This window comes from Saccopteryx bilineata, chromosome 5, assembly GCF_036850765.1.
Source record: "Saccopteryx bilineata isolate mSacBil1 chromosome 5, mSacBil1_pri_phased_curated, whole genome shotgun sequence".
NCBI lineage: Eukaryota > Metazoa > Chordata > Mammalia > Chiroptera > Emballonuridae > Saccopteryx > Saccopteryx bilineata.
The window spans coordinates 18,606,682-18,619,731 of record NC_089494.1 but is presented as its reverse complement, the minus strand read 5'-3'; the positions used below and the strand labels follow the sequence as shown (position 1 = coordinate 18,619,731).

At 56.4% G+C, this 13,050-nt stretch overlaps 3 protein-coding genes across 3 annotated transcripts; 2 read left to right on the top strand and 1 right to left on the bottom strand.

Annotated features, from left to right (window-relative positions):
* GPBAR1 (G protein-coupled bile acid receptor 1) lies at positions 1 to 3,254 on the top strand. The gene is made up of 2 exons (XM_066280219.1): positions 1 to 142; positions 2,079 to 3,254. The coding sequence occupies exon 2, from the start codon at positions 2,124 to 2,126 to the stop codon at positions 3,114 to 3,116; it is 993 nt and encodes a 330-aa protein (XP_066136316.1). The 5' UTR covers positions 1 to 142; positions 2,079 to 2,123; the 3' UTR covers positions 3,117 to 3,254.
* A 233-nt stretch (positions 3,255 to 3,487) lies between these two features.
* AAMP (angio associated migratory cell protein) lies at positions 3,488 to 9,522 on the bottom strand. Its single transcript, XM_066233875.1, has 11 exons — positions 9,315 to 9,522; positions 8,708 to 8,863; positions 6,861 to 6,980; positions 6,251 to 6,390; positions 5,867 to 6,011; positions 5,481 to 5,564; positions 5,251 to 5,366; positions 4,994 to 5,097; positions 4,764 to 4,854; positions 4,366 to 4,520; positions 3,488 to 3,948 (listed from the first exon to the last, which is right to left on the bottom strand). Exons 1-11 carry the CDS (start codon positions 9,433 to 9,435, stop codon positions 3,873 to 3,875), a joined length of 1,308 nt encoding a protein of 435 aa, XP_066089972.1. The 5' UTR covers positions 9,436 to 9,522; the 3' UTR covers positions 3,488 to 3,872.
* Positions 9,523 to 9,813: 291 nt separating this feature from the next.
* Positions 9,814 to 12,654, top strand: LOC136306946 (probable hydrolase PNKD). Its single transcript, XM_066233877.1, has 3 exons — positions 9,814 to 9,952; positions 10,887 to 11,055; positions 12,041 to 12,654. The coding sequence occupies exons 1-3, from the start codon at positions 9,886 to 9,888 to the stop codon at positions 12,231 to 12,233; spliced, it is 429 nt and encodes a 142-aa protein (XP_066089974.1). The 5' UTR covers positions 9,814 to 9,885; the 3' UTR covers positions 12,234 to 12,654.
* The last annotated feature ends 396 nt before the right edge of the window (positions 12,655 to 13,050 follow it).

Genomic DNA, 13,050 nt, shown 5'->3' with positions numbered 1-13,050 from the left:
TTGCTGACCCAGCGTGGAGACACCATGCTCTCCCAGGCCGGGAAGTCAGACATCTCAGAAGCCCTGCAGGGCTGGCTGCAGCAGCTCCCTGACACTCAGGAAAGCCCAGGCTGGGGGAGCAACACCTGTCTCTGGCTGCCATGTGAGTAGCTACGCCCCCTCCCCACCATGGCCAGGCCTGGAGACCTCAACCCCAGATCCTGAAGAGAGCCACCCGGTCACGCTACCCTCACACCACTGGGAAGTCGCCCCTGGGGGCTGACCCTGCCTTTCTTGCTGCTCTGTGAGGTGGGGTAGAGGGTGCCCTCCAGGGAAGGCTGGAGCTCCAAGCCAGGACCCAGAGGCCAGGTCTGAAGTAACGGACCCTGAGGTCTTGGGGGCTTTAATAAAGTTGACCATGCAGGGACAGAGGGGGGCAGGAACTTGAGCGTTGCTGAGAAGACAGATGTCCTGAGTAGGGAGCACTGGGGAAGACTGAGGAACAGAAACGGGAAGAAGTGGCGGGGCAGTTTGGAGGCCCCACCCGGGGGCCCTGAGGGGACTGAACAGAAGGGGCAGCTCTTCCCGAGCTCAGGGTGCTGGGAGCCCTCTGAGCCTCCCACCTGGGGGAGGGGGCAGCAGGAATCCCTTCCTTATTGACTTGAATCCTAGCAACAGCACCTGCTCCCCTGTTGACAGAGCAGGAGTTCCCACAGGGCCCAGGACCCTCCCCTTTTCCTGATGTGGCAGTGGGGCCAGGTCGCTGGAGGACTGAGGTCAAGGAGCCCAGTGAAGGAAAGGACAGGGACCCATCAGAGCCAGAGGTCGGGCCCTGTCCAGCAGCTCCTCCTCCTTCTGCTCTAGGGTCAGCTCCAGCCCTGGGTGTCCTTGCTGCTGGCATCTCCACCTTCACTGCCAACCCTCCCCCTCCCACCCCCCCGCAACTCCTCTCCCTCCTGCAGTTCCCAGGAAGGGAACTGTTGCTCGTTTGGTGCAGATGCGTCAAGTTTATGGGCTGGAAGTCCTACCGGAGGCTGCTCACTGATCTGTAACCAACTGGCCACAGTTGGTTGGGGTGGATGGGGGAGGGGGTGCAAGGGACAGCGCATCCCGCTGGCTGCCACCATTGCCCAGGCTTCATCACTACCTCTAATGCTCAGTGAGCCCTGCTTCTACCTCACTTCTGCCCCACTCCCATTCTTAACGCTCTGGTGCCAGCCACGCTGCGAGCGTCTGGTCAGGGACCTCTTCATCTTAGCGCCCACTCCTAGCACCAGGCCCCAACCCAAAGGGCAGTCTCAACTTAAGCTGGCCAGAGGACCACCACACACCGGCCACACCCTCTCCTCCCTTTCTGCTCATCTAGAGGCCTTGCCGGGTAGAGGCAAGGATGGACAAGATGCTTTGGGGCTGGGTGGGTCCACCTTTCAGTCTAAACAGGCATAAACACAGCTGCTTCAGGGGGACCAAGCAGATAACAGAAGAAAGTGAAGTGGCGTGTGGGGACTGTGGGGACCTCTCTGAAGGCAGCCCCTGCTCCACTCCAGCTGGGCTGCCATACAGGACATATATGTTGCCACACTGATTTCTTTTTTTAGTGAGAGACAGAGAGAGGGACAGATAGGGACAGACAGGAAGGGAGAGAGAAGCATCAATTCATTGCAGCACCTTAGTTGTTCATTGATTGCTTTCTCATATGTGGCTTGCTGGAGGGGGGGGGGGCTACAGCAGAGCAAGTGACCCCTTGCTCAAGCCAGCAACCATGGGTTCATGTCCATGATCCCACGCTCAAGCCAGCGACCCTGCGCTTAAGCTGGTGAGCTCGTGCTCAAGCCAAATGAGTCCACATTCAAGCCAGCGAGCTAAGGGTTTCGAACCTGGGTCCTCTGTGTCCCAGACCGATGTTCTATCCATTGCACCACTGGCTGGTCAGGCTCAAGTGATTTTTAAGAGAAGCTAAAAATAGAAAATTTTATGTAAATTTTATTTGGCCATTAATTGAAAAACAAATGTGTATATAGCCTACAGCCCATTGGGCTACAACCCCTAGATTAATGTGCAGCCCCACACTAACTCTGGCCACCCCGTCTTCTGTCCAGGAGTGCCGGCCATTGTTCAAGGCCTCCCCTGTCCCCAGGACCAAGATGACACCCAATAGCACCAGGGAGGTGCCCAGCGCTGTTCCCGTGGGGGCCTTTGGGCTGTCCCTGGTCCTGGCAAGCCTCATCGTCATGGCCAACCTGCTCCTGGCCCTGGGCATTGCCAGGGACCGCCGCCTGCGCAGCCTGCCTGCTGGCTGCTTCTTCCTAAGCCTGCTGCTCGCGGGGCTGCTCACGGGGCTGGCGCTGCCGGCACTGCCAGGCCTGTGGAGCCAGAGCCGCCGAGGCTACTGGTCTTGTCTCTTCTTATACTTGGCTCCCAACTTCTCCTTCCTCTCCCTGCTCGCCAACCTGCTGCTGGTGCACGGGGAGCGCTACATGGCCGTGCTGCGGCCTCTCCGGACCCGTGGGAGCCCTCGGCTGGCCCTACTCCTCACGTGGGCCGGCCCCCTGCTCTTTGCCAGCCTGCCCGCTCTGGGGTGGAACCACTGGGCCGCTGGTGCCAACTGCAGCTCCCAGGCTATCTTCCCAGCCCCCTACCTCTACCTCGAAGTCTACGGGCTTCTGCTGCCCGCTGTGGGTGCTGCCGCCCTTCTCTCTGCTCGTGTGCTGGTCACCGCCCACCGCCAGCTGCAGGACATTCGCCGGCTGGAGCGGGCAGTGTGCCGCGGGGCACCCTCGGCCCTGGCCCGGGCCCTTACCTGGAGGCAAGCGAGGGCACAGGCCGGAGCCACACTGCTCTTCGGGCTGTGCTGGGGGCCCTACGTGGCCACCCTGCTCCTCTCGGTGCTGGCCTATGAGCAGCGCCCGCCGCTGGGGCCGGGAACTCTCTTGTCCCTCGTCTCACTGGGCAGTGCCAGTGCAGCAGCCGTGCCTGTGGCCATGGGGCTGGGTGATCAGCGCTACACCGCTCCCTGGAGGGCGGCTGCCCAGAGGTGGCTACGGGTGCTGCGGGAAAGAGCCTCCCCGGGCAGTCCTGGTCCCTGCACTGCCTACTGCGCCAGCAGCCAGAGCAGCACAGACCTGGACTTGAACTAGAAGGGCCTCCGCTCACTCCTTCCAGAAGCATCCATCCATCTCAGCCACCAAGCCTGTCTCCACCTGTCCGCACACCTCTGGATCAGAGACTCTGCCCCTATTTTATTTCTCCCTGGTCGAATAAACTCCTCCGGCCCAGTTTATTAGCGTCTCATTCCATGTTGCAGAAAGGGAGAGGCCGGCGGAACAGCTGCGGAAAGAACCTAAAGCCGGGCAGACATCAGGGAGATTCCAGCTCCAAACAGACTGTAGGCGGGGCCGCAGCACCGGCCGAGGGTGGGCCGAGGGCTGAAGTGCCGCAGACGGGGCCTCACCCCGATGAGCCTCCCCAGTTCTTCCCGGGTCCAGCCACCACAGAAGCCACACAGACATTGTCTCTGGGAAGTATATTTTATTTACATTTTTAAAATCTGTAACTATCTCTCTTCCTCCTTTCCACCCCCAGAGACTTGGGAAGGGAAAGAACGGGCACCGCAGAGACCTACCCCCACGTACAGACAGGCAGCCATGACTCACTCCCACAATGACAATGGAAGAGAGAGGTCTGAACCTCCCTCTGAGGGTCCCGCAGGTCCGGGCGAGGGGCGAAGGGACCTGAGGGCTGGGGCTCTTAAGAGAAGAAAGGGACAGGGGGCAAGTCAGTGTGAAGGGGTTGGAGTCCGAGGCCCCTCCCGTCCTCTTCCCTGTACCCCCTGCCTCTGCCGGTGGGGGTCTCCCTTCACCTCAACACCAGACACAGAGCAGAGGCTGCAGCCGCTAGCGGTCAGGTCTCTGCACACAAAATACTTTTGCTTTGTGGTCTCCCGACGTGGTCACCACCAGGGAGGCATCCCTGTAGGCAGAAAGCATGGCTGGAAGGGCCGGCCCCAAGCCCCCTACCCCAGGGCGCCTCCAGCACAGCCACTCCAGACCCGAGTGCCTAGCACTGGGCCACACCCATGTCCAGTGAACACACTGGAAGCCAGCAATCAGCGAGAGGATGAGAAGAGAGCCACTCCCAGTCCCAGCTCCCCAGCCCCAGAAATGATGACATTCTGTGATGTGACAGGGACCCAGCTAGTCACTGTCAACCGGAAGTGACGACTCCCACAGGCTTCCCAACGCTCCTGCCTGACAAGCCATGACCAGCCTTGAGTCCCAGCATCCCCACAAACCCCACACACACACACATCCCCAAGCCCCTGTGGCCAGCCACATGCTATTCCCAACTTCCAAACGCAGAGACCCAGCCCTTGCCCCATCCACCTACTTGCTGAGGGCGAAATCCAGGATCTCGGCTGTGTGGCCCCGGTAGTCAGTCAGCAGGCGGCCAGTGCGCGCGTCCCAGAGGCGCACGACTCCATCCAGGCTGCACGTGTAAACCACGGCCGTGCCCGCCTCCCACAGCAGCTGCACAATGCCCGACTACCAGGGTGCAACAGAGGCCAGGTGGGGTCAGGGGCAGGCGAGCTGAGAGGCATCTGCTCCCAACTCTCATGGAGGGGGGGAGGGAAGGAGGGAGGGAGGGAGGGAGGGAGAAAAGGAGGAAGAGAGGGAAGGAGGGAGGAGGGGAGGGGGAAGGGGCCACAGAAAAGGACTGAGCAGGAGCCAGGCCTGGGCTAAATGCTCCCAGACGCCTGGACTTCCCCACAACCAGGCTGCCTGTACCTGGTGCTGACACTGGTGCCTGAGGGTCTGTGCAGACAGGTCATAGATGGCCAAGGTCCCATCCAGGTAGCCAACAGCGGCCAGGGGCATCCTGGGTAGAAGAGAGCACCACCAAGCTCACAGAGCCACCTGGGCTCGTGTGCCCTCCCTCCTTCCTGGCCCTGCCGCCCAGGCCCCTCCCCAAGGGCAGCCCCTCTCATCTCCAGGCCGAGGCCCCGGCTCACACTCACACACTGCAGAAGCCCAAGGACTCCACTGAGTTGGACTCGCTCTCCTCCCCTTCTCCCAGGTTGGGCTGGGAGGCCCCTGTCTCAGGCCTGAAAACACCCACCACCTATGAGCCAGAGGAAAGGATCAGAGAAGGGCCTGGAAACTTAGTCCTCTAATAGAGAAGAGAGGCGGTAAAGCAGGGAGGTCGAGTGCAGAACAAGGAGGGAGAAGATGCAGAAGCGGAGGGCTCCACAGCTAGTCTTCAGGTCCCACTCACCTTGCCGGTGGTGGCACTGACCAGCTTGGCCTGGCAATCCACAGAGCCAGTTAGGATCAGGCTGCCATCCTGGTTGGTGGCGACACAGGTCAGAGGGCCCTGGTGACCCTCTGTCCCTAGGATGGAGCCCAGGGGATAAGTCAGACTTCCTCCTGTGCCCTCTGGGACCTGCCCCAGGTCTTAGCCCCTCCCCACGATGGCCCAGGGGCCATTTTCCCCACCACCAATACCTTTTAGTACATGGATAGGGTTTCCCTGCTTGAGGTCCCAAATCCTAATGGTGCCATCTTCATAGCCGACCACAGCTCTCTTTCCTAAAGGGCCAGAGGCACAGACAAACAGAGAACAGACAGGACACTCAGACACACCCAACAAGGAAATTGAGGGGGCAGGGGACAAGAGAGAGAGACAAGAAAGTGAGGGAACAGACTCTGCTCCAGATGCCAGCAGAGGGGACCCAGTTCAGGGTAGAAAAGGGGGAGCTCTCTGCTCTGGGGCCTAGGAGGTAGCGCTCCCAAGAACAGGCTCAGATGGCCCAGGAGGGAGCCTGAGAGGCACATGGCCCTGCATCTAACCTCTCTGCACTCAAGAAAGGACACTTGGAAGCTTCTCTCACCATCAGGGAGGACTCGACCACAGGTAGCTGGGCAGTTGGGACCCTGGAAGGTCTTGCAGTCACCAGTTGGGACTTTCCACATCCAGGTGTTGCCATCGGCGGTGCCCGCCAGTAGGACAGGTGCCCGAGGGTGCCACTCCATCCACTAGGCAGAAAGGAAGGGTCAGCAGGGAAGCTCATCACCCTGTGCCACCGAGGAACCTGCCTTATGAGCCCCACCCACCTTCTGCTCTGCGTCAGCGGGGGCACTGGGTAACGGGCACAGACATTCTTGCTGTGCCTTGAGAATGGCGATGGTGTGGCCTGGGAAAGGCGGGCTGGACCCCCAACTCTCACCAACTACCCAAGGCCCCCCAGAATTGAATTCCACCCTAATGATCTTACCTCCAGATCTCCTGCTTCAAAGGACCAGACCTCCTCCTTGGTGTCCACCTGCCACACTTTCAAGAGGCCACTCATGTCCCCTGTGGCCACCAGGGTAGAGTCATGGCTAAAACCAGCACAAGTCACAGAGTCCTTATGGCCTTCAAACAAACATACAAAAAGCAGAAAGAGACTGTCATGGCACCTAGTGCTGGGCGCTCATGACCCAGGTATCTGGCCTCTGAAAGAACCAGCTGGGTGGAAAAAAGGGCAGATCCCAGCAGAACAGGTAACCAAACTCATTGTCACTGCAGGGGAGATACTGCTGGCCCCCTACTCAACCACGTGTAGCCCAGGCCTATGTTTTACCCTGTGTCCACTCCACACCTCTGCGTGAAATACCACATTCTCCCCTCTTCCCAAACACTCCTACGTCAGCCTGTGTCTCTTCCTCTCAAGCCTTTCCCAGACTCCTTTGCCCAGCGAGAGCCTCCCTCCCCTATGTCCACGACTGCAATATTCTTCTTTGGAGTCCTCAGGCCCAGCCTAGAGCTGGCAAAATGAGGGTTAATAAATGGTTGTTGGATGCACAAGTGCTGCGGGCCACGACCTCACCTCCAGAGCCCCTTACCTGCACACTCAAAGAGCAGCTCCCCATCGCTGAGCCTCCACACAAAGGCCTTGTCGTCTTCACCGCCTGTCACCGCCAAGGTGTTGGTCTTGGGATCCAGGCTCACACAAAACACAGATGCTGTCCCAACAGATATTCCACAGGTGAGGGGATGGGGCTCCCACCTAGACTCTGTCCTTTGGGACCTGTGGGCTGCCTATCCCCTTTCACCCAAAGCAACAGAGCTTCCCTCCTGGAAAAGGATGCGTCCAAGTTCTTTTTAATATACTTCAAGATTGTTGGGGAAATCCCTCCCAAGCTTGCCAAGCTCCAAGTCCTTCTCCAGAGCAGATCCCACTACCGTGCTGCACCCTTCACCACCCCCTACCGATGCCACGGACAAGAGGAGGGTATATGTGCAGGGCTAATAGCTCTCAGCATATGATGCCACCAGGCTGGCTACAAACGGAGAAAAGAGAACACTGTATTACTAGTTTCTTATTAAGAGCTAATATTTGAGGATTATATACAATATGACCAAATAGGCACTATAACATCTAATTTACTTAAAAGTACAGTGGTATCTTGATATACGAACCAACCAATGTACGAAATTCTTTAAGATACAAGCTGTGACTCGGTCTGTATTTTTGTTTGAGATCTGAGCAAAATTCCGAGATATGAGTCATGATTCAGGAAGCTGCCGCTAGTTGGCACGTTGGCGCACGGGTCCAGTATCGGCAGTTTGATATACGAGTTGACTGACTTACGAGTTTGGTTACAAAACGAATTAAATTCGTATCTCAAGGTACCATTTCTTTTTTTTCTTTTTTTTTTTTTTAACAGGGACAGAGAGAGAGTCAGAGAGAGGGACAGATAGGGACAGACAGGAACGGAGAGAGATGAGAAGCATCAATCCTCAGTTTTTCGTTGTGACACCTTAGTTGTTCATTGACTGCTTTCTCATATGTGCCTTGACCACGGGCCTTTAGCAGACAGAGTAACCCCTTGCTCGAGCCAGCGACCTTGGGTCCAAGCTGGTAAGCTTTTTTTTTTTTTTTGCTCAAGCCAGATGAGCCAGCGCTCAAGCTGGCAACCTTGGGGTCTCGAACCTGGGTCCTCCGCATCCCAGTCCGATGCTCTATTCACTGCGCCACCGCCTGGTCAGGCAAGGTACCATTTCTTAAAAACCTCTATCACAGGTAATTTTTTTTTTAATTTTTTTTATTTATTTATTCATTTTTAGGAGAGAGAGAGACAGAGAGGGAGAGAGAGGAGAGAGAGACAGAGAGAGAGAAGGGGGAGGAGCTGGAAGCATCAACTTCCATATGTGCCTTGACCAGGCAAGCCCAGGGTTTCAAACCGGGGACCTCAGCATTTCCAGGTCGACACTTTATCCACTGCGCCACCACAGGTCAGACCACAGGTAATTATTTTAAAGAAAACTAATACCCAGAGAGGCTAAGTGGCACAGGCAGGATTTCCTTTTTAATTTGATTGATTTTAAAGAGAGAAAGGAAGAGAAACATCAATTTGCTGTTTCAATTATTTAAGCATTCATTGGTTGATTCCTGTCTGTATCCTGACAGGGGATAGAACCTGCAACCCTGATGCATAGGGAGGACACTGAGCAACTGAGCTACACGGCCAGGACGCTCAGGCAGGATTTGAATTCAGGTTTCTCAACTGATTCCAGAAGCCAAGCTCCCGTCCATTCTATCATACTGCCCCCTACCTACAAGTTGCTTCAGGGCAAGGCCAGCATTCCCTGATCTCTGCGTCTCTCCTAATGCTCAGTACACAGCAGATGCGCGATGCTCAAATGCCAGCCTGGCCTGAGTTTATGACAGATCTCCTCGGAAACCTACCTGAGTGCAATGCAAACGTGACCTCGCTATCGTCTGGGCCCTCCATGGTGCCGACCACCCCTTCCTGGGGTTCCAGAACCCAGCCATCCTCGTTACCCTCTTCCTCTTCCTCCTCTTCCTCAAAGTCCACGTCTTCCATCTCCTGGGCTAGATCATCTGCTTATGGGAGAGAGTTTAAAAATGGGGCTCAGCAGGCAGTAAGTACGAGGGATGGAGTCAAGTGTGGTAAGTGTTGGGGGGGGGATCATGTGGCAAGAGGGTGAGGACAGACGAATGAGATGAAGCGGGGGCGAGGAGCAGCGGGGGGTGGGGGGGGCCAGAGGAGAGGTCTGAGCACCTGGGTTGGCCAGAGCCTGGGTGGAAAGGGAGGACCGAGGGGATGATGGGAAGGGGGTGTGTGAGGGGAAGGGCCGGAGGAGGCGTCAGGGGAACCCCCACCCCGACCAGGCCCGAGAACTCAGTGTGGGGGTGGGAAGAGAGAGGAATGGCGAAGGAGATCAGTAGAAATAACCGGTAGGGTGTAGAGGGGAGGGGGGAAAGCCGGGGTCAGAGGCCAGGGGTTAGCGCCTCCTGTCCGTCCCATGGCCTGAGGACCGGCTCTTCTCACCCGGGTCCGGCGGACCGGGATCCAGCTCTACCACCTCGATAATCTCTTCATCACCATGGAAGCTTAGGGTTTCCAGTGGGGGGGTGTCAGCAGCAGCCCCGCTTTCCGATTCGGACTCCATGCGGCGCAAGCAGCAGATCCACTTCTCTGGGCCCAAACGCCTCCCAGAGTCAGCTCTGCGCGACGACGCGGAACTCGGGCCCCTCCTCCTGGGAAGGAAGTAGGCGTAAGCGGCTCCCAGGGAAGAAAGAGCGACGGCCATTTGGCCAATAGGAAAAGGGATTGACTAGCTTAATCTCCAATCACAGAGCAGATTTGGAAGAAGGGGATGGGGCGTGGCGGGGAGAACCCAAACACCGCCCGACCTTACTCCGCCCCCTACAGGAGGGAAACAAGAGAGCGTGCGCACCTCTGGGTCTCTTGGGAAAAGTAGTTCGGCCCCTTCCGCTCTGAGGGCTTTTGGGAGATGTAGTTTCTGCTCTGTAGGTGGGACGGAAGGAGCGGGGGAGGCCCCTTACGCAAACTACAATTCCCGACGGAGACCGCGGTGAAAGGGGGGTGGGATCTGAACATGGCGGCGGTGGTAGCTGCTACGGCGCTGAAGGGCCGGGGGGCGAGAAATGCCCGCGTGCTCCGGGGTAAGAAAAGGGACCCCGGGGAGGGCAGGACTGCAGGGCACCCCCTTTTATTCACATCCTTCCCGGCGATAGCACGAGGTCAGGGCTGTCCATCCCTCCTCGCACCCCTCTGCAGGATCTTGAAGAGTCTGGGGGGCTATAAGATAATGTGTAGAGGTCACCTAACACAGCCTTCTGCCTTCGGGTTACACAACACCCCGGGGTCTTGTTGCGAGAGGGTGTCCCGAGGAAACCTTTTAGACTCCCGCGCTCCAGGTGTTTCGCACTCACCGCAGTGCAGAGGAAAGAGCGCTGAGCTTCTGGAGGCTTGTGTTCTATCTCCAGATAATGAGCAGTTTGACCTTGAGCGACGCAGGTCAGTTTTCTCTCCTATAAAGAGGGGACGGAGGAGACCACCTTTAATCTCCCTCCCAGTGCTAATATCCTGCGGTTTGAGAACATTTTCGCGGATTCCCTTCCTACGTCTCATGTGAGACCCACCGCAGTCTTTGCCATCCTGTCTTCTGCGGAGATGAAGAATAGCGAAGCTGTCTGACCTGTGCTGGCACAGTGGATAAAGCGTCGACCTGGAAACACTGAGGTCGCTGGTTCGAAACCCTGAGCTCACCTGGTCAAGGCACATATGGGAGTTGATGCTTCCTGCTCCTCCCCCCTTCTCTCTCTCTCTCTCTCTCCTCTCTAAAATGAATGAATAAAATAAAATAATAAAAGAGCATTCATAAAAAAAAAAAAAAAAAAAAGAATAGCGAAGCTCGTTCTCCTGGCACCAGGGTGATGAACCCAGTGACGTGGAAGGGGCTTCCAACGGTGTCACCTCAATGGCGATTTTCCCATTTCCCTTTGGATTCTCCCTGGCACTTGTCACTTCCCTTCTTCACTCCTCCCCAGGTTTTCTCTTCATCCTCTTACTGACCTTTATTATCTCTATCCACAGGGATTCTCTCAGGAGCCACAGCTAACAAAGCTGCCCAGAACAGGACCCGGGCATTGCAAAGCCACAGCTCCCCGGAGTGCAAGGAAGAGCCTGAGCCCCTATCTCCTGAACTGGAATACATTCCCAGAAAGAGAGGCAAGAACCCCATGAAAGCTGTGGGACTAGCCTGGTGAGTTTTAACTAACCCTTTGCCCACCAATAGGGAGTGGCACCAGGGTGGGCGGGACTCGGAAACTTCTGCAAGTTTCAGGTGGTAAAGCTGAATCTAAGCTTGTGGGGACAGATTGCTGGGTGCAAGGACTGGAATCTCAGAGGAATGGGGCAGGGAAGATGGGAAAGTATGTGGAATCGGAGCTAATCTGATTTGAATTTGGTCCCTGGCCTCGTCCTCTTTTGGGAGCTTGGAGTGAGATCCAAGTGAGGTTTCATCTAGGTGTTCAGTACATCATTATTCAGATTCAACTCTGACCTTAATACGTATTATTGATCAATATCAAAAGGAAACGAGGGGGAATTTAACTGTTTTCTTTCATCACCTGAGGTGTGCCAGAACTTAACAATGTAATGTTCTAGTCTTTCTGCTAAATAGTACATCCCCATGTCACAGATGAGAGAACTGAGGCCCAGAGCTGGGGTGCTCACCAGGTCTTGTGACTCCATGCCCTACCCCTCACACCAAGGTGCCTACCAAATAGCAGTTTTTTAGATTTAAGAAGGGGAGTCTGGGAAAGGTGTGGGGCAGTTTAGGCAGAGGGAAATTTTGCCAAGACTTGGAGAGGGAAAGAGAATGGGCCTTCTGGAGACTCACACACAGGCCATGTAGCAGGATTGTGGGGCTCATGTGGAGAGGTATCAGTCAGACTACAGGGAAAAGGAAGGAAGAGGTGGGCAGAGACCCAACTACACAGGACCTTTTGTGCTATGACTAGACGTTGGACTTGGCTGGGAAGTGATGGAGACCTGGTAAGGGGTTTTAAGCAGGGCTGCAGCAGGATCTGATCCGTGTAGGGCCCTCCAGCAGCCACTGCAGGGGCTAAGTCGGCACAAGAGGTATTGCGGTGTTCATGAGAACCATGAAGCTGGAATGAGATTCCCCCATTTCTGGCTCCGGCGTGGCCCCTCCCCAAACTGCATGCACATCTCCCCACCCCTAGGGCCATCGGCTTCCCCTGTGGTATCCTCCTCTTCATCCTCACCAAGCGGGAAGTGGACAAGAACCGTTTGAAGCAGATGAAGGCTCGGCAGAACATGCGGGCATCCAACACGGGCGAGTATGAGAGCCAGAGGTTCAGGGCCTCCTCCCAACATGCCCAGTCTCCTGAAGCTGGGTCCGGGGCCCAGACCTGAGGAACACTGCAGTCCTCCCCTAGACTGTGTTGACTGTGGCCTCCAGCCTGCAAAGTCTTTTGGGTTTGGCTGCAATTCTGGTCCGTGCCTCTAAGGCCCACCAGAGGGCGCATGAAGCCCGGGCTGCTGCCAGCCCCCTTGTTCTCCAGCCCTCCCTCTCCTCCCTGAGAAAACAGCCAAAGGCAAATGAAGTTGAGTGCCCTCCCCTAGACTGTGTTGACTGTGGCCTCCACACTGCGAAGTCCTTTGGGCTTGGCTGCACTTCTGGTCCCTGCCTCTAAGGCCCACCAGAGGGCGCATGAAGCCTGGGCTGCTGCCAGCCCCTGTTCTTCTCCAGTCCTCCTGTCCCACCCCCGCCCCCGCCCCCGCCCCCCAGAAACCAGCCAAAGGCAAATAAAGCTATTGAGTGTTTGAGTGGAAAGGAACCGGGACTGAGTTTTTGAGTCCCTTGGGATGGGAGGGGCAGAGGGCAGGGTTGGTGACTCATGTGTGCTGTCTCACAGAAGCAGTGTTCCCCACTTAATGGTTGGGGAAACCAGAGATTTAAACAAGCCTAGACTCAGGCCATGGGGACCAAGCCCTCGGAGTTGTTGGCCAGAAGGGTGGGGTCTCCCTCAGCTTTGAACAAATTTTAAAAATAAAATCAAAGATGGCATTGAGGTTGTGAATGGGGTAAAAGCATTACTCCTTGTGGGTGAGTCCAAATGACTCAACCTCTCTGGGCCTCAGTTTCCTTGTTTTAAGAGGTTTTAGGCTAGTGACTTCTAAGGCAGGGATCCTAAACCTGAACCTGCAGTCCACTTCCCCCACCCCACTG

Coding starts and splice junctions, on each gene's coding strand:
- AAMP (XM_066233875.1), bottom strand. CDS start 9,435: ATGGAGTCCGAATCGGAAAGCGGGGCTGCTGCTGACACCCCCCCACTG. Junction 6,981..8,707: donor CACGTTTGCATTGCACTCAG/GTAGGTTTCCGA, acceptor CTGTTGGGACAG/CATCTGTGTTTTGTGTGAGC. Junction 4,855..4,993: donor TCCTTGGGCTTCTGCAGTGT/GTGAGTGTGAGC, acceptor TCTTCTACCCAG/GATGCCCCTGGCCGCTGTTG.
- LOC136306946 (XM_066233877.1), top strand. CDS start 9,886: ATGGCGGCGGTGGTAGCTGCTACGGCGCTGAAGGGCCGGGGGGCGAGA. Junction 9,953..10,886: donor AAATGCCCGCGTGCTCCGGG/GTAAGAAAAGGG, acceptor CTCTATCCACAG/GGATTCTCTCAGGAGCCACA. Junction 11,056..12,040: donor AAAGCTGTGGGACTAGCCTG/GTGAGTTTTAAC, acceptor CCCCACCCCTAG/GGCCATCGGCTTCCCCTGTG.
- GPBAR1 (XM_066280219.1), top strand. CDS start 2,124: ATGACACCCAATAGCACCAGGGAGGTGCCCAGCGCTGTTCCCGTGGGG.